Below are 20,000 nucleotides of genomic sequence, written 5' to 3' on the forward strand. Positions count from 1 at the left end.
TCTCTGTACAGGAAACATGTTTAATCATAAATGAACTTTATAAATAAAAAAATGAATCTTTTTTTAGCGTCTTTACCGTAAGCAGCTGAACTCTGACATTTTGCGCTTGTTTTATTTTAGCGTTTTATTAGAAATTCAACACGCTGAAGCATCGAGACATAACAACACAAAGCTGTAAAGGAGCTGTGTGAACTTCTTTAAGGCTCTACTCACCCTCCAGTGTTTAGGCCAAGCTTGGCTGGATCCAGACCCTACACACACACACACACACACACACACACACACACACACACACACACACACACACAGGAATGGTTTAACTCTTGAATATAAAATAAAGAAAATCAGTTCTTTACGTACTATATATAAGACATCTCAGATAAATTCTGACCCCAGTTCAGCGCTCTGGACTTTTTAGTGCAAAGTACAGTTTATAACATCAGTAAGGAAGTCAACAGCTTCTGTGACAGTAAATGTAACGTACAATAAGTCATGACAGCCTTGATGTGTATAAAAGGAATGAAACACTTCTGGACATGATGTCATAGAAAATAACATAAACTCTATCAACTTTTAGAACATTCTGTCTGAACCCACAAATTACAAAATGTCATTCTGCAATTTCAAGATATTATTTTGATTTATCTCATTATAATATCATTATTATCTCTGTATTATCTTATTATTATCTTTGTATTATATAATTATTATCTCATTATTATCTCTGTGTTATCTCATTATTATCTCATTATTATATAATTATCATCTCTGTGTTATCTCTGTGTTATCTCATTATTATTTCATTATTATCTCGTTATTATTTCCGTATTATCTCATTATTATCTCATTGTTATTTCTGTATTATCTCATTATTATCTCATTACTATCCCACCATGTCTCAGGTTGGTTTAGGTACCTTTTCCACATTTAACCTACTGGTGATTTTACCAGTTATTATCTCGTTATCATGTACATTCTTGTTGAATTCTGTCATAAATATCATGATGTAATATTGTTAATATTTTGTTGGCTCAATATTTGTCGTTATCGAGAGTTTTTAACTCATTATTATCTACTACATTGTTATTATCTTGTTATTACTTATTATTGTCGCGGATTTACTTGTTATTATCTTGTTATTACATCATTATTATCTCATTATTACTTAATGAGATAATTAAATCGTTATTACTTAATTATTATCTTGTTATTATCTCATTATCGTGTTATTATCTCTTGTCATTTTAATGTCATTACACTATTGTTATTTAAAATGTATTATTTACATTATAAAATGAGACAATAATCTTCTCTGGTTTTTCTTTACACTAATACATTAACAATACTTGAAAATAAAAATCAATCCACACTCCATTTGTCTTCCTGAAGCGTTCTTTATTTTGTCCCTCTGGGGAACCCTTACAGGGTTGATTATGTAGAACCCATTACAGGCTTTAATGTATGGTGTAGATGCTGAAATCCTTTAAGGTTTTTAGTAGAACGTTTTTGAGGATTTTACCAACCAATGAGAGTCCAGAGAAAACTGACGAGTTTCTAATCAGAGTGTATAAAAGTCAGAGAAAAATCAAAACAGACACACACACACACTCTCTCTCTCTCTCTCTCTCTCTCTCTCTCTCTCTCTCTCTCTCTCACACACACACACACACAGACACACATACACTCTCTCTCTCTCTCTCTCTCTCTCTCTCTCTCTCACACACACACACACACACACACACACACACACACACACAAACATACACACACACACTCTCTCTCTCTCTCTCTCTCTCTCTCTCTCACACACACACACACACACACACACACACACACACACACACAAACACAGAAAAGAATAAAGGTGTAAACCTGTGTGTCCAAATCAGCGCTGTCTGCACCGGGGACCAGTGACAGGAGGAGAGAAAAAAGACAGGAACAACAAAATTAACTGGAGTAGTGAGACTTCCAGAGGTGCTGATCTTTAAATTACACAAATTACACACTGTTGTAATGATTCATGGCTGACGGGAAAGGGCCAAACAGAGTGAGCCAGCTGAGTGAGTCATACACACACACACACACACACACACACACTTATGCTTTCCTCCATTCTCTCTCTCTATATATATATACTGCAAGTTTTTTTAAAATATACTTTTATTATACCAATATATACTTTAATAACTATAACATTTTGATTTTTACTTAATGTCTAGAAAGTAAACATTGTTTTAAATTTAAGTGAATAGAAATTATAATAAAAATAATATAAAACTAAATATCATATACACCTATTTTCTGAGACGATTTCAGCATTTTTCTTGTATTGCTGTTCTGTGTTTAAATATTTATATATATTTGTTATATTGTGAAATATAAGTGAGATTGTACACAATCTTGGTGTTTCTCTCTAATTTGACATGAACTATTTTATTAAATAAATTAATTAATTATTCCCCCTTACTTTTCAGTCTTAAATAATTTCTTACGGGGAAAATAAAAACAAATAAAAGACGGCATGAAGCTCACGGTACAACCCCATGTTCATACATGAAGCCACACCTCCTAGATGATCTCACACTCGTTGCCATTTGAAACATCTCCATATAAAAGCTAAGAGTGGATCCACAGGGAACGTCACTAACGGCGTCAGGAAACCTGAACGTCTCTTTCCGGATCTCAAGCCTGACCGTAGAGCAAGACATTCACCTCATTAGCATCTGGTTAAAAGCTAATGGCTGCTCCAAGCAATTAGCAGAATTCCAAAGGAGCATCAGGAGATTTTCATCAAGTTGCATATTTATAAATGTATTATCTTTACAGTCAATAGATTTGCGTGAGATTACACGTCCTTTATGTAGACGCTTTACATTTATTCGATGATCATTTCTAATTTAATGATCAGAGTCATTAGCATGCCTATAAATCCTACATCTGGATCGTTAGCCTGCACGCTAGCTGGCAAATTCCCATAAAATCACCAATACACTTCTAACTCTTTGAATAGATCATCTTCTAGATTTAACCTTTTCAGGTAACGACCACTAGGAAATGTTGCTACTAATAAAATCTCTATTCACAACAAAAACATCTTTATTTCTACTGACTCGCTTATAAACGATGTTTGGTTTGTGCTTTTCAAGAGTAGAAATTAACACCTGATCAAATTTGTCACTGTGTCACACTCGCTAACATGGAATACGCCACGTTAATGAGTCTAAAGTGATTTTATTTCTTATAGCTGTCTGGAATTAAAGCAAAACTTTCACCATAACCATTTCTCATGAACCCGGCACTGATACAGACTGCATTATAATATAACTCGCTGAATAACACAATAACTAAAAAAAAATCACTGAAGAATCCTACAATAACTAAGAAACTGAAAAAACAAACAATAAAACAGTGAAAAAACTTAAAGTAAGTTGTAAACTGTAAAAAAAAAAAAGATAGAAAAAAATGCACAGTTATTTAAAAAGCTGCAAAAATAAACACACTATAATAAAAAATATTGAAGAAATGCAATGATTAAAAGACTAAAATAATAAATAACACTCACAATAGCTAAAACAATGATGCAAACAATACCTGAAAAAATATAAATAAAAAAATGTAAACGTAATTTAATAAACAATAAAAAACTGACATGAAGCACATATCAAGAAGGAAAAATTTCATGAAACAGCTTCAGCCCAACAAGTCATCCTTGTGGACGGTTCCTCTGCAACAAGTCTTGTCCTTCCTTTCACTAATGTGTTCATCAGAAACACCCTTAAAACTCTTCAAAAGAAAAGAAAGCTAAAAAAAAAAAAACACTTTCAGATATTTGACCTGTTAATGGCCAACAGTATTCCAACACTTCCAAAATCTAGTCAATTCATCTCCTAGATACAGAGATGTTTCTATACAAACCCTAAAAAACCTTAAACCAGTTGCTCTTGAGATTTCTTGGGCAGATTGGACAGACATGAAAATACAACACCACCCATCAACAGTCAAAAAAAGTAGACATCCAGTATCCATGAGCTCACAGTGTTACTGCAGGAGTCCCACAGGGGCCACTACTCAGTCCACAATGATTGTTTGTTAAGATATTACAGTATTTTGTGGATGGATTTCTGTAATTATTCTACAAACCGATGTGAAACACAGTGTATATAACAGCAGAAAGAATCGTGAGTGATATCTGCACTTATTCTCACTGATACAGGATAGAGATAGAATTTCAGGCTGGGTTTTTCTTCTGAACCTCAGTTATGCCCATTCACAGCATTGATTATGTGTTAAAGGTTTTCCTTCCCCTAATGAACAACATTCTTAAATCCACCACTTCTCTTCCTGCTCTCTGAAGCATAACGACCCGTCTCCACGTCCCCATTGAAAAATCTCATTATCTTTACAGCAGCATCGGTATTACTGCAAGAGGTCAGAGTTCAGGAGGTTGAACTTTGTTGATGTAGCTTGAATGAAGCTTTTAAGCCTTTAGAGGACTGACGATGGAAACGTCTAATGCAAGTCACTTAGGATAAAAGCTTCAGTTGCGAAAAGGAGGTCAAAAGGTCGCAACCGGTCGAACCTTTAATGTGAACACGAACGTCATGTCAGAGTCACTGTCATATCCCGTGTCATCACTCTGTATGAAAACCTTGTATGAAATGTTTTCATACTGTTTATTTATTTAAGGGTAAAAACATCTTAAACTGTTGTTATTAAACCAAACGTTTTTGGCCAAATGACTGCTTGATGTAGCTCCTCACCTAGAGGTCAAATTTTCTTCTATCTAACCATCTTCTTTGTTACTACCTGATACATTTTTCCCGCTTATTGCTACTAGGACCATGTCCAAGTCAGATTACTTTATATATTACTGTATAAATTGTCCAGACAACATATAACTTATACAATGATTTCACTTCAGAAGAGACACAACGTGATCGTCGGGCTTGAAATAAATTAGAAAGTGTAAATGGTGTCAAAAAATGTTAGCAATATCCAGACGTTATAGGCTCATTAGTATTCAGCTGAATTGATTAAAATTATTAATTCAAAAATGTTAATTCGGTTAATTATTTTGCAGCATAATATTTAAGAAAATCTATGAAATCTCTGAATAGTTACTGGGCATTAAAGGGATCTGATTGTGGGTTTCTAAGAATTTCACAGCAAAAACAAAATCTAGCATTTGCCCGAAACAAACAAACGAAACAAAGATCAAAGAGAAACGAATACAGAGGCAGAAACGTACCTTATATACCATGTACTATATCGTCGCTGTCGGGCGGAAACCTCGTATGTCCAAATTTGGTCAATTTCATATTTTTTCACATATGGATGCTATTGGTCAGTCCCCACGTGGGTCTGTTATTTTTACAAGTTATTAACCAATCTAAAGTCTTTAAAATAGCTTGAGCTCAAATCTCATTACTCCAATGGACACTTCAACTGTCCACCTCTTCCTCACTCCGTGTGAGAGCTTCACGGCATATTTCTCCTCAAGAAGAGTCGCAACGAATCAACACGTCTTCTGAGGTAAATGTCTTCAAAACACTGGGCTCAAAGAAAAAAAAATCTTGACCCCGCTAGTTCTGGTGCTCGTCTGAGGACAGGAATTTAGCGCAAGACAATCCACTGCAACGCGGACTAAACCCTGTGCACTGCAGATAAGGTACGGAGTTTTTTTAATTTCCTGAAAAATAGCGGTTTTGGAGATACGAGGATTCCGTCTGACACCGACGATATGTAGACCAAACAAAGACCACTGTAACCTTCCTGTCAATCAGCTGTATGGTAGCCATTGGCCACTCAATTACACTTAGTTCTGTGGCTACACACCATTTGGTGCTTTGGGGAAAAAGTTTGTCTCTTGGAATAAGAACTGGGTAAAACACACTAGATTACAAACAGGTTAGAGAGAGAAGCAGAACATAATATGGAAATGAAAGCTGAAATTCTGATCATTTGTCTCATATTTATTGTCTGATCTCAAACCCAAATGTCGTCATTAGACAGCAAAAACAAAATAACAGGCCTTGCCATTTCAATACATTCAGAGAAGACCGAATATGATGAGCAAGTCTAACCTGGTTAGCAAATGCCCTTGGGAATGTGGATTAGCATCTGAATACAGCAGTAGCTGAGTTATGATGACCCCAGCAAGAAGAACAAATCTTTTGAGACCTTGCTGCAAAACTGCTTCAAAACTGTCTGGAAAAGCTTTAACACTATTTCATAGATTTTTTCACTTCTTGGTTTTCCACCTTCTACTTCTTTGTCATTTTCTATTCAGCTCTGAGACGCGTGTTAGTTCCTGTTCTGTTTAGCTGCTAAATAACAGACACTGGCAGCAGCTGCAGCGGAGCTCTGGGTGTTCAAATGTGTTGCTCTTGTTGCAATGAATAAATCAGTGCTTCCCCAAATTCACCTATTAGCATTAATCTTTTTATAGTGTTCCACCTGAGCTTTGTTTGCCATCAAGATGAGTCATAGGGTCTCCTTAAATTAATTAGAAGGCACCTGACAGTAGTTGAGAAACACAGAGGTGCCGTAAGGTTCCAGCTTTTTCCCAGCGCTTTGTTTTATAAAACAGAGTTCATAAGATCTTCTGGAATATTAGACAATGGAAACATTTGTTAATTCATAGAATGATAATTACTGGATTGGTATTATTATAAATGCTGATATAAAATTGAGTTACTCAATGTTATGAGGTTTAAGGGCCTCAGACTTGATGGTAATTGCTGGTATGTACAGTATGACTTGTATGATTTATTTTCATGTATTCTTCTTCAGTAAGTGCATTATCCTGGACATGGTGGATCCACAGCTTAGCCCTGCGATGGACGTACATCACAGGGCATCATGGACACACATATTAATTTTTATTTACACCAATTTATAATCACCAGCCCACCTACTTGCTGGTTTGGGGATACAAGAGGAAACCTGGGAAGCCTGAGGACATGTTCTTCTCACTCAGACATGAGAAGAACATGCTCAGAAATTTGAGCTTGAGACCATAAAGCGCCGAGGCATCAAAGCTATTTATCTTGGTCATAGTGGTTATGGATGCAGTGTCTACCCTGGAAACACTGGAAGGGAAAACCGCCAGGATCCATCCACATACTCGTTCACACCGTAGCAAGCAAAAGTCTCAGAGGTGACATGAGGAAGAAACCATGAGAAGAACCTGAATCAAAAGGAAACCTTCTCCTGGGTGATTCCTGGATAATAGATTATAAATCATTACTCTTCTTAAACTGTATGATATCAAGTCAAATAGCGTTAAGTGTGTTGAAAGGTACTTAAGTAGGAGTATCACTAGAACTATAACTTTAAATCTCTCTGAGACTGAAATGATATGTGTTTCAGTGACTGAGTCAGGAGTCTAAACTGGTGTAACAATTGCTACTGTACCTTTAGTCTGTTCCAGGACCTCTAGCTTATAACCATCTCCTCTCTTTTACCTGTTTGGTAGGCCAGAGCGCTACACCTTTTAATCAGCATACATCCTGTCATGCTAAATAAACTCCTACAGAAACCCAAATCTCCACACTTGTAATTATTTTTGATCACTTAACACCGAAGAGTTTATTGTGATGCTTTTCCTGCTGTAAAATATCAAATTCTCATCAACTAATTATCATATCCTGAATGAGTTGGGTTAAATGGAGCAGAGTGGAGATCGGGAAGATTTGTTAAACAGAGCAGTAATTCTCTCTGGGGAGGAGAGTACGCGGTGTGAAGTCAGAATGTATGCCTCACATCTAGGCCAAGAGCTGGCAGGTTGTAGAGTGAGTAAGGCAGGACGGAAAATCCCTGTTGCCTAGATTGACTGTAATAAACTCCACACCACTCAAGTGCTCTCAACCAAAATGTATTGTCAAGTTTGTTATATTCACACAAAGTATTCAGCCCTCGCATTCAGATGCTAGTCTATCTGCGGCTGAAAGGAAACCACAGAGTCTGGTAATGACCTGCCAGGTGACCCGTTAAATACATTTTCTCAGTAGTAATCACTAAATCGATGAATATAATCAATAGATTGCTGCAATTTTACTAAATTAAGGGTGATTTCTCAGCTTTGATTCTATTTGCTAAGTTCATTCACTCACTCATTTTCTACCGCTTATCCGAACTACCTCGGGTCACGGGGAGCCTGTGCCTATCTCAGGCGTCATCAGGCATCAAGGCAGGATACCCCCTGGACTGAGTGCCAACCCATCACAGGGCACACACACACACACACTCTCATTCACTCACACAATCACACACTACAGACAATTTTCCAGAGATGCCAATCAACCTACAGTACCATGCATGTCTTTGGACCGGGGGAGGAAACCGGAGTACCCGGAGGAAACCCCGAGGCACGGGGAGAACGTGCAAACTCCACACACACAAGGCGGAGGCGGGAATCGAACCCCCAACCCTGGAGGTGTGAGGCGAACGTGCTAACCACTAAGCCACCGTGACCCCCTTTGCTAAGTTCAAATCAAAACAAAATCGATACTTTTGGTGTGTTTTCTATTTAGTTACTTAAGAATTATTAAGATAATGTTGGCATAGGACATAGGGCTGAAAACATAGTCATTACACTGTTTTAGTGTTTGGTCAGATGGAAAAAGCTAAACAAACCTTTGCTACATGTGTATAACAAGCCCAAAATTCAACCAGCCTGCACAGTCCTGCTGTCCTTTGGCTCAGTTTGCACCTCAGGGCTTACTTACAAAAACATGCTGCAACCCAAAACATGTCTGATTCCTATTTATGTAGAAGCAGACCAAGATACTCTCCTAAAAATCCACAGCAAGGGGCAGAACACACCAGTGTTCCTTTTACATGGATTAAATGCTGTATATAGGAAATGTAATGGCATATGCTTACTTTCATCTCTGTGAACAGTAGCTGGACTTTTTGCTACACTGGTGTCCAATTCTGTCATTTCTGACTGACTGAAGCACTATAATAACGCTATCCCCTCCACCACACACATACACACAAACACACACACATACACACAAACACACACATGAATCAATAGCAAATTTAAAAGGCTCAATGTCATCTTCCACATCAAACACCTGCAATCAATGTTTAGCCATTTCCCGGACTACCTTCAAAGCCATGAAAAGAAACCGAGGTTCTAGCATTAAAGCACAGCCACTCAGACATAATGTTGTCATTTTCTGCTTTCTACTTTCATTATGGTTTAATCATATCGTCTGACCACAAAATACATCCTACCAATTTAGCTTATAACAAAGAAACCTTCCTAAGTGATCAGTATTGTTTATCATGTCACTGAACCTGGATCTTCAATAAGTATTCAATAATTATCTGGATATCAAACTAAGTTAAGCAAACTGTAATGTAGGCAATGTAGGCAAGTCCATACAGTACCTCCAGCCAGGATCTGCTGCTCAAGCTCAGCCATTTGCTTCCTATATGCTCTCAAAGCAGCTTCTTTAAACGTTGGTCTTAACCTTTTCTTGGGTGCCGGTTCTGCCACCACTGCCAGAGTTTCTGTGACGTTTTTGTTTTCATCTTCCTGAGTCACATTTTCTTTGTCATCTTCTGCTCCTTGTGTTTGCACTATATCTACCACCTCTGCCTCAACTTCTGCTTCTTCGTCCTCTTGTTCATCAGCGTCATCCTCAGCCTCCTCTGTTTCTTCGATGTATTCAATCATGGCCTCGTACTCCTCCCTGTCCTCGGCCATCTGGTTTTCATCATAGTCCTCACTGTATTCTTCATCAAACTGATCATCTAAGCTGCAGTCGTATTCCAGAACTGGGTTCCCTTCTTGTAAAATGTCATATTCTTGTGAGACTTCATACTCATCTTCTTGGTACTCCTCCTCTTCCTCATTGGCATTTGTTCTGTTTTCAAGGTTGGCTAGCACCTGCTCCATCACTTCAACGTAATGTGTCTCGTTGTCCACAGGTTGCGCCGTAGTTTGTTCATCTTCGTCTGCTTTGTAGTAGAAGGGTTCGTTGTAGACATCAGAGTCGATAGTGGTGCTGGAATCATTGGCTGTTGACTGAGACATAGTCCTGAACCGGCCAATAAATGGGATGGTACTTGGCTCTTCAGCAGGAGCACTGGAGCTTTGAGATCCTTTATTCCAGACTACTTCCAAAGCTGATTTGGCCCTTTGTAAGGTTGAGCCAAAGCCTCCAAAGCTGAAGGTTTTTTCAGACAAGTCTATACTCAGTCTGCTGCTCCATGATTTCGGGACCTCTTCAACCTTTTCAACCCTAATCTCACTCTGACTACGATACATAGTGGAAGACTTTTGATTTTGCTGCAGTTGGTTCCCCTTACTCTCCTGTCGTTGCAGAGTCTGAGGGGCAGACTCTGGTTTGGTTTGTGTCTTCGGCTTGGTCTTAGGCTTCTTTTCCGGTTTTGGTTCTGGCACAGGTTTTTGCACTGGCATTGGTTCTACTACAGCTTCTATCTCAGGCTCTGGCTCAGGTTCTGGCTCAGGTTCTGGTTCAGGTTCTGGCTCAGGTTCTAACTCAGTCTCCATGTCAGGTTCTTGTGTTGTCTCAGGTGTACTGTCAAATGTCAAAAATGTCTCACCTTCAAATTGCAAATCAACCTCAAGGCATTTTGTAATTTTTTCAGGGAATCCAGGGTTAGCAGCTGGGTCAAATGGGCTGCTGATTTCTGAGACTATATTATGCTCAGTTGAGGCATCCAAGCCCGAGTCGGCTCCTTGCTCAAGGTGATGCCAGTCTTTCCATGGTGAAAGGTCACCTTGCAGCGAAAGTTGAGAGCCACTATAGTGACTTCTGTCCCCTGATATACACACCAGACCATTACTAACACCGCTGTCAATTGTCTCTGTGGTCTCAACCTCATTGTGCTCTACATATGGTGGGTTTTCCTGACTGAGCGTTTGGCTGGGTGGGCTTGCATACCAGGAAGAAGCCATGTCTTCCTGTTTACGCTGCCAGAGCTCCTGGTCGGATGAAGAAAGCAGGGAGCATCCGTTAACTCTGCTAAAGTACTGGCTCTCAGAGAAATCTTCAGAGTAAGATGGGCAAAGTTTGGAGCAGTCAGATTCCGAGCGACTGAGCTTTGGAGTGGAGTAATCACTCTGCGAGAGCCATCCAGGGGTCATGTCAGAATAGTAAGATTTGTTTTGCTTGTCATCATAAACAGCATCATCAGCATAATGCACGGAATATGTGGTGTCGTCTGCGCACCGCCTGTGATCGTGAGACTTTTTTTTGTCCGATTTCATTTTCTGAGGTGGTTTGATCACAATTGCATATTTGTTTTTGCTTAATTCATCTAGCTCTTTATCACTGTCCAATGATTCCCAGTCATCACTCTCAGCCTTGTCTTTGGCACTTGGCAGTTTCATGTCCATGCTTTCATAGGTCTGAGAAGAGGTCATCCCCCGTTCTTTCCTGTCTTTTGACTCTTGTGTGAGGCTATCTGTTGAGATTGATATTCCGGTACCTTTAAGCTTATAACATTTTTTCAAAACTAAATCCCTGTCTTGAGGATTTGAAAAAATAACTATAATAGGTCGAGGTTTAGCACTTGAACATTCTCTTAGTTGCCCCAGTCGATGGGCGAGTTCGATTGTAAGTGTCTTGTGTGCTTCAGCAAAACCCATTTTCTCCTTTAAAATGTGATAAATGAGTTCCTCGGTTCTTTCGAATTTTTCCTCAGGCACATTTAGGAATCTTAGAGTAGCTTTGTTGGTCTGGTGGCTTAACTGTCTGATGTAGTCGTGGATGTCTCGTGTCTCTCGTCTGGATTGCACAAATCCCGAGCGAAGCTGCTCGATTTCACTCTGCACCACCTCCACACTACTGGAGATCTCATCGATGGAGCTTTTTAAAGCATTAACATGTCCTCTAAGCTCTGAGAGCTCTGACTCAATCTGGCTGATTCCCTGAAGTTCTTTGAAGATCATTTCCATAACATCTTGGGTCTGACTGATACAGCCTGTGGAGCTGGATCCTGGTTCCAGTGTGGTTGTTTTCTGCTGCCTTCCAGCCCGATCCAGAGACTTGCTCCTGATGCCAAGCGTCTTCCTCCAGGTGCTAGCCTCTGAAGAATCTGAAGAAACACATTCTTGGCTCTTCTTCCACTTGCGAAGCTTTTTCAGAGCACCAAGTCGGAGAGTGTGGAGACTGCTTCGTTCTCCACGTTCTCCCTCTGAGCTGCCATCAGAAGGTGCCAAACTAATCATACTCTTCCTATTCCTTCTTACTGGCATCGTGTAAGCTTTTTGTTCATCGAATCTATGGACAAATTTGGCCTCGTTTAAAGAGTCAGTGTAACTACTATCAATGGATAGCACTTCATGAAATTCATTATTGTTCAGTAAGAGAGCATTCTTTTGCAGTCCATTAGCAATTGCTACACGGTAACTGAACGTGGGGGAAAGGGAAGAGCAGTCGTTCCTGCTGTCGTCTTCCTCAATAGACAGATTGCGAGCAGAAGAACATTTAGATATCTTTTTAACTGTGCTTTTCAGTGTAGTGGATAAAGTCTGATTTCGCGCATGCAAATCTGGGGATATCTTAGGATCTCTTTTGTTTTCGCTACTCTCTTTCTTTTTTGTGGTATTTGCCAGTTTCTTTGTAAACATTCCTTTGCAAATCTTAAAAATGTAAGACGATAGCTTTTTTACATGGGCAGAAACCATGGAGAGCAATAGGTTAGGGGGTTAGCATCCAAATGCAGCAATGCAGAACTGCTATTAAATCCAGTGGGAAGCAACAACCAGCTGAACAAAACCACTTTATTTCAAAGTCAACCCTGAGGGATAAAAGAAGAAGAAAAAGACAAGAGAAAGATGCCCCTTAGAAGCGATCGTGCCAAGGAAAAAATGTATATCCTTAGATATCCTAAGAGTGATAAAAAAAATCCAAGTATGTTCTTCGCATATGGCCTTTGTTGGTCTGTAAAGAGAAAAAAGAAATATGTCATTGTCACATTGAAAAGAAAGTGATTATAATACATGGCATGCTCCTCTGCAGTCCAATAATACTACACCATACTGTGTTAACTCTCAGAACTCATTTATCTTCAGAAAGAGTTTTATCTTGGTCAAGGATCCAGGAACATTTGGCATGAATCAGGAATACACTCTGGATACTGTACCAGTTCATTGTACTGTTCACACACCTTGCCTAGTTTACATCTGTGGACAGATTGAGTCAGCAGTCCACCTACTGGCATGTTTCTGGGAAGTGGGTACAACTAAAGAACCTTCAGGAAACCTCTCAGACGCAGACTAAAAGTTTTAGGGTCAAAGCACGATAAGTAAAAGGTTTATGATGCAAGCAAGTCTTGTTAAAGATCATCCACTCAGTTTGGAGAAAACCAGATCACAACGTTTAATGTATATTTTTTACATCAACTTCTTCATGACACAAACTTCCACTTCCACACTCTTAAATCCAAACTCCTTGTTCAATGGAAAATCTTTCAGACAAGATTTATAATGGTGCTAATTTTGTGACTAGACTGATTAATTTGTTTATCTGATTCTCGGTTGGTTAGGAATTTGTTCGCTCAGTGCAGACACTCTGATTTATTGCCACTGACTCCTGTGCAACAGTTCCAATAGAATCACGATAGACTTTCATCCTTTTCTCTTAAGTCACGTCGTTCGTTTTCTCAAAAAACTATCCGAAGGCAGAGAAGTGTCACGGTGGATCCTTGTATCAGCAGTGCATGGGTTTGTCACGTGGATAACTCTAAAGTTTTAGTCTTTGAGAGTGTTATTTGTCTTGTAAACTGCACGTTCTTGCTGGTACACTAATATAGAGCCGAAGAGCAAAGAACAAACTTGATGTCGGAAATATTTTCCAGAGCAAAAATCAAAATGTTCCAGAGACTAAAGAGAGGAAAAGAAAAGAAAAGAGAAAGACGAGCCCCACCCACCTACTACTACCTTTACGACTTCTTGCTCATTTTCCATTCTGCCATCACCCTGAGTACTCCCTTCCTCCCCTCTTCCCTCCCTCTATCCATTCCTCCCTCTTTCCACTTCCTTCCCATTTTGCCTCCAATCAAGAATCCAATTACTACCTTTTACTTCCTCGTCCACTTCTGTGAATTAACCAAAACAATCATGGCTGCCCAGGGTGTTGACCGAGCCTGAGCACTTAGCACTCTGAACGCGTGCTAATTCCTCGGAGTGTTTATATATCAGCCATGCCGGACTTATACACAACGTTCCCCAGGGTCAAGAGGATTTCTCCTGTGGATGATGGCAGCATTCAAATTCGACCCCTCGACAATACACGGACGGTTGCCTGTATATGCGCGTGCATGTGTGTGTGTGTGTGTGTGTAGGATGCAGGAAGCCACGTTGATGTGTCTCATGCAACAGTGAGAAATTGCATGCACCACTGACATGCATGCACATTCCTTTTTGAATTATTGCATATTAGCGCGAGTAAACCTCAGTGTGATTTCAGCGCAGCTACAAAATCCAGCGTGAGAAATTCCAGATGATGTCGAAGCAACAAGAAGACACGAGCTGCTACAATCAAACGAAAAAAGGAAGAATAAAAGGAGGAGATGGAGAAAGGAAAAGCATACCTGTGGGGTTCCTTGGGAAAGTGGGATGTATCCGGTCACGTTATTTTTTGAAGCTAGCACGCAGGAGGAGCTGCAGGTTATCACGATAAACCACAGAGAGACGACGGTTAGCGGAGCATCCTCAGTACGGACAGATGAGAGAGACAGAGAGAGAGGGAGCGAGAGAGAGAGAGAGGGAGCGAGAGAGAGAGAGCTCTGCAGCAGCAGGCAATTCGAGCGAATGAAGACAGGCAGGCTGTGCTCTCTCGCCTCAGCTCCTCATCCTCCTCTTCTCGCTCTCTCTGTTTTCCATCTCTTCCCTCATTCAACCTTGAGCTGATGCCCGGGAATGTAGAAGCATGGTTTTACTCTCCTCCTCTCCTCCTCTCTCTCTATCGTTCTCTCCCGTCACTCTCTCACTCTTCTGTCCCAGACGAGAGAGGCAGACAGCGTGTCTGGGACAGTGGAAGCCCCCTGCCTGCCTCTGTGTGTGTGTGTGTGTGTGTGTGTGTGTGTGTGTGTGTGTGTGTGTGTGTGTGTGTGTGTTCCTGTGTGTTTGGGAGAGAGATACAGAAAGAAAGAGAGCGAGATCCGGGATGTGCTGAAAGCCCTGAGGAATGAGGTAGCTTCATGCTTCGCTCTCATTCAGAGAGAAAGTCACGTGATCCTGAGAGAGAGAGAGAGAGAGAGAGAGAGAGAGAGAGAGAGAGAGATACAGGGAGGAGGGGTTGGAGCAATGTAGGAAAGGAGAGGGAGGAGAGAAGATGAGAATGTGTGTGAGTAAGTACGTGTATGAGTGTGTGAGAGAGAAAGAAATTTGATAATGAACAACGACTACGATGCCTATTTCTATCTATCTATCTATCTATCTATCTATCTATCTATCTATCTATCTATCTATCTATCTATCTATCTATCAAACTGACTTCTATTGATTTGTATGTCTGTCTATCTAGGTCTTCTTATTTATCCCATCTCTCTCTCTTGTTTCCCGGCACCTCTCACTCTCTCGCTCTCTCGCTCTCTCACTCTCTCGCTCTATCACTCTCTCGCTCTCTCGCTCTCTCACTCTCTCGCTCTATCACTCTCTCGCTCCCTCGCGCTCTCGCTTGTCTCATTGCAACAGCTGCAGTAATTACAGAACACCTCTTTGTGCACATACAGAAGAACAGACACATTTCCACACAGCAGACTCCGGACTGATCCTTAGCTAACGTAATAAACCTTAAGTGTTGAGCAGGAGCATCTGCAGAGCTTAATGCAGTAGTGCAGTTGCTCAAACCATCACAAAACCATCAGAAGATCATCAACCTTTCCAGAACGATCCGAACACGTGACTAAAACATTCGGGAGTACACGTCTTTATCCCAGGACATGTTTCTATGTAAAAGCGATTGAGGATTAAAAGTGTTCCCGAAGGGTTCCTACTCTTATTAGGAACCGTTCGAGTTCCTTGTAGAAGATGTACGTGTTTCTAAAGGAATCCATTAGGGTGCCAATAGAAATGGACATTCCACTGTTAGACTGTGAGAGTGTGATGATGCAGAGTTACAGTTAACACATTAATATTCTGAACTAAGTATCTGCTTTACTTCTGACTCTTACAACGCTTCATCGTATCATTTACGCATGTTAACAAGCTTACAATTAAGCCACGCCTCCTGACCAATCGGATGCTTTTAAACTTAATCAAGTAAAATCTTTCCTAGTAATGTGATTATTCCCCAGTTATATATGTGCATGTATAACAACATAATGTATTATTAGCATTTGCTAATGAAGGCTCATTGTTAGCTGGAGGAAAGTGACATCATTTATAGTTTTAAACTTTAGAGTTTCATATTTAATTAATAAGAAAAATGACAGGCGTGTTAAAGGCAGCGGGTTGGACACGTGCACGTGTTCGCCGGTTAATAAAAGTGTAGTGTCACATGACAGTGTGAGGTGTGTGTGTGTGTGTGTGTGTGTGTGTTTGTGAGTACACAATCCCCTGGTGGCTTCATTTTGCCCCAGCTGTGATCTCACCGCACTCCAGAAACCAAAGATGTGTCATAAAATCCCCAAACAGCCACTAATTGTCCTTCCTTTCAGCTAAATTGCATTTGTGCTCCCTTTCAGCGAGGGTAGGATGGAGGATGGGGCAATGAGGAGAAGAAAGAGATCGGGGAGAGAAGTGAAAGAGTGCTACGTGGCTCGAGTGTGCCCCCTGTAGGCGAACTCCATATCTGCCGTTTTATTACATAGAAATAAAAGAGTTCTGAAGCATCAACACTTCTTTCTCATTCAGTAAAAACATTGAGTCTGATCAGAGGCAGATGTTCAGTCTTTATTTTTAGACTTGTTTTTATTAGGTTGGAAACACATGGAGTTGAATTACAATGCAGTGAAACTGCTTACAAAAGGATGATAAATATACAATAAAGAGTAAAAAATCATTTAAAATAATATTTGTGAAGTAAAATCGTCTGCTTCATTAGTTTATAGTGTAAAACACACTGTAGTGTTCTTTCTAAAATAATAAAGATAGATCAGACAGATCAGACAGATCAGACAGATCAGATAGATCAGACAGATCAGACAGATCAGATAGATCAGACAGATCAGATAGATCAGACAGATCAGATAGTTTAGACAGATCAGACAGATCAGACAGATCAGACAGATAAGATAGATCAGACAGATCAGACAGATAAGATAGATCAGACAGATCAGACAGATCAGATAGATCAGATAGTTTAGATAGTTCAGACAGATCAGACAGATCAGATAGTTTAGATAGTTCAGACAGATCAGACAGATCAGATAGATCAGACAGATCAGACAGATCAGACAGATAAGATAGATCAGACAGATCAGACAGATCAGACAGATCAGATAGATCAGACAGATCAGACAGATAAGATAGATCAGACAGATCAGACAGATCAGATAGATCAGATAGTTTAGATAGTTCAGACAGATCAGATAGATCAGACAGATCAGACAGATAAGATAGATCAGATAGATCAGACAGATCATATAGTTTAGATAGATCAGACAGATCAGATAGATCAGATAGATCAGATAGATCAGATAGTTCCGATAGACCAGACCAATGAGATAGTTCAGATAGATCAGACAGATCAGATAAATCAGATAGATCAGACAGATTAGATAGATCAGGTCTCAGCTCTCAGGTATCAGGTATCAGGTATCAGCTCTCAGGTCTCAGGTCTCAGCTCTCAGGTCTCAGGTCTCAGCTCTCAGCTCTCAGGTATCAGCTCTCAGGTCTCAGCTCTCAGGTCTCAGGTCTCAGGTCTCAGGTCTCAGCTCTCAGGTATCAGCTCTCAGGTCTCAGGTCTCAGGTCTCAGGTCTCAGCTCTCAGGTATCAGCTCTCAGGTCTCAGCTCTCAGGTATCAGGTCTCAGGTCTCAGCTCCCATATGGACATATGCTCCATTACAGAGGAGTCAAATGGAGTCTGCTCTCTGAGTCATGACGAGGGGATTCTACCTCTCCATCAGCTGGTGTCTGATTGGATAGAAAACTTACCTTTGTCTCTCTTTATGAGATATACCTCACATCATTCTGTCTCCATCGGGGTAAAAAAGTCACGCATCCCACCGTTCCTGCTTTTATCGCCTACCATCTGTGGTAGAAATACAGCTACAATTCTCTCTCTCTCTCTCTCTCTCTCTCTCTCTCTCTCTCTCTCTCTCTCTCTCTCTCTCAGACATTCAGGCATGAAGCCCAGACTCCACTGAGTCTCGGAGTCCTGCAGCTTCACAGTGCTGTGTATTTGCACTGAATCACTGACTCGACTCAGATACAGTAAAGAGAAGAGATTTCACTGTAGAATATTCAGTACATTATAATAATATAACAGGTCATGTGACTTTACATTTATACTAAATTACTCTGATCAAAGGTCACAGTGATATTAATAATAATGTTATCAGTGCAGACACACAGGAGCTCATCCATCTGTACCAGTACAAAGCAGTGTGTTCTTACAGAACTTTCTTTTTTTATATAATACATCATACACACCTCAGTTAATACATCATACACACCTCAATTAATACATCATACACACCTCAGTTAATACATCATACACACCTCAATTAATACATCATACACACCTAAATTAATACATCATACACACCACAGTTAATACATCATACACACCTCAATTAATACATCACACACACCTAAATTAATACATCATACACACCTAAATTAATACATCATACACACCTCAGTTAATACATCATACACACCTCAATTAATACATCATACACACCTCAGTTAATACATCATACACACCTCAATTAATACATCATACACACCTAAATTAATACATCATACACACCTCAATTAATACATCATACACACCTCAGTTAATACATCATACACACCTCAGTTAATACATCATACACACCTCAGTTAATACATCATACACACCTCAGTTAATACATCACACACACCTCAGTTAATACATCATACACACCTCAATTAATACATCATACACAACCCAATTAATACATCATACACACCTCAATTAATACATCATACACACCTCAGTTAATACATCATACACACCTCAATTAATACATCATACACACCTCAATTAATACATCATACACACCTCAATTAATACATCATACACACCTCAATTAATACATCATACACACCTCAATTAATACATCATACACACCTCAGTTAATACATCATACACACCTCAATTAATACATCATACACACCTCAGTTAATACATCATACACAACCCAATTAATACATCATACACACCTCAATTAATACATCATACACACCTCAGTTAATACATCATACACACTTTAATTAAAACAGCATACACACCTCAATTAATACATAATACACACTTTAATTAAAATACCATACACACCTTATTTAATACAGCATTCACACTTTTATTAATACATTATACAGACCTTAATTAATACATCACACACACCTCAATTAATACATCATACACACATCAGTTAATACATCATACACACCTCAGTTAATACATCACACACACCTCAATTAATACATCACACACACCTCAATTAATACATCATACACACCTCAGTTAATACATCATACACACCTCAGTTAATACATCATACACACCTCAGTTAATACATCATACACACCTCAATTAATACATCATACACACCTCAATTAATACATCATACACACCTCAATTAATACATCACACACACCTCAGTTAATTCATCATACACACCTCAGTTAATACATCATACACACCTCAATTAATACATCATACACACCTCAATTAATACATCATACAAACCTTAATTAATACATCATACACACCTCAATTAATACATCATACACACCTCAATTAATACATCATACACACCTTAATTAATACATCATACACACCTCAATTAATACATCATACACACATCAATTAAT

The 20,000-nt window shown here is 39.5% G+C and overlaps 1 protein-coding gene across 1 annotated transcript in view; it reads right to left on the reverse strand.

Moving 5' to 3' along the window:
* The window catches only part of LOC132851492 (protein unc-13 homolog C), a 158,299-nt gene extending 143,243 nt beyond the window's left edge, over positions 1–15,056 (reverse strand). Inside the window, exons 1-4 of the mRNA XM_060878406.1 lie at positions 14,581–15,056; positions 9,403–12,929; positions 1,873–1,895; positions 214–251 (exon numbers count right to left, since the gene is read on the reverse strand). Of these exons, the coding sequence (XP_060734389.1) occupies positions 214–251; positions 1,873–1,895; positions 9,403–12,673 (3,332 nt within the window). The 5' untranslated portion in view covers positions 12,674–12,929; positions 14,581–15,056. The remainder of the gene's footprint in view (positions 1–213; positions 252–1,872; positions 1,896–9,402; positions 12,930–14,580) is intronic.
* Between the last annotated feature and the right edge of the window lie 4,944 nt (positions 15,057–20,000).

Source organism: Tachysurus vachellii, chromosome 9 (genome assembly GCF_030014155.1).
Source record: "Tachysurus vachellii isolate PV-2020 chromosome 9, HZAU_Pvac_v1, whole genome shotgun sequence".
Taxonomy (NCBI): Eukaryota; Metazoa; Chordata; class Actinopteri; order Siluriformes; family Bagridae; genus Tachysurus; species Tachysurus vachellii.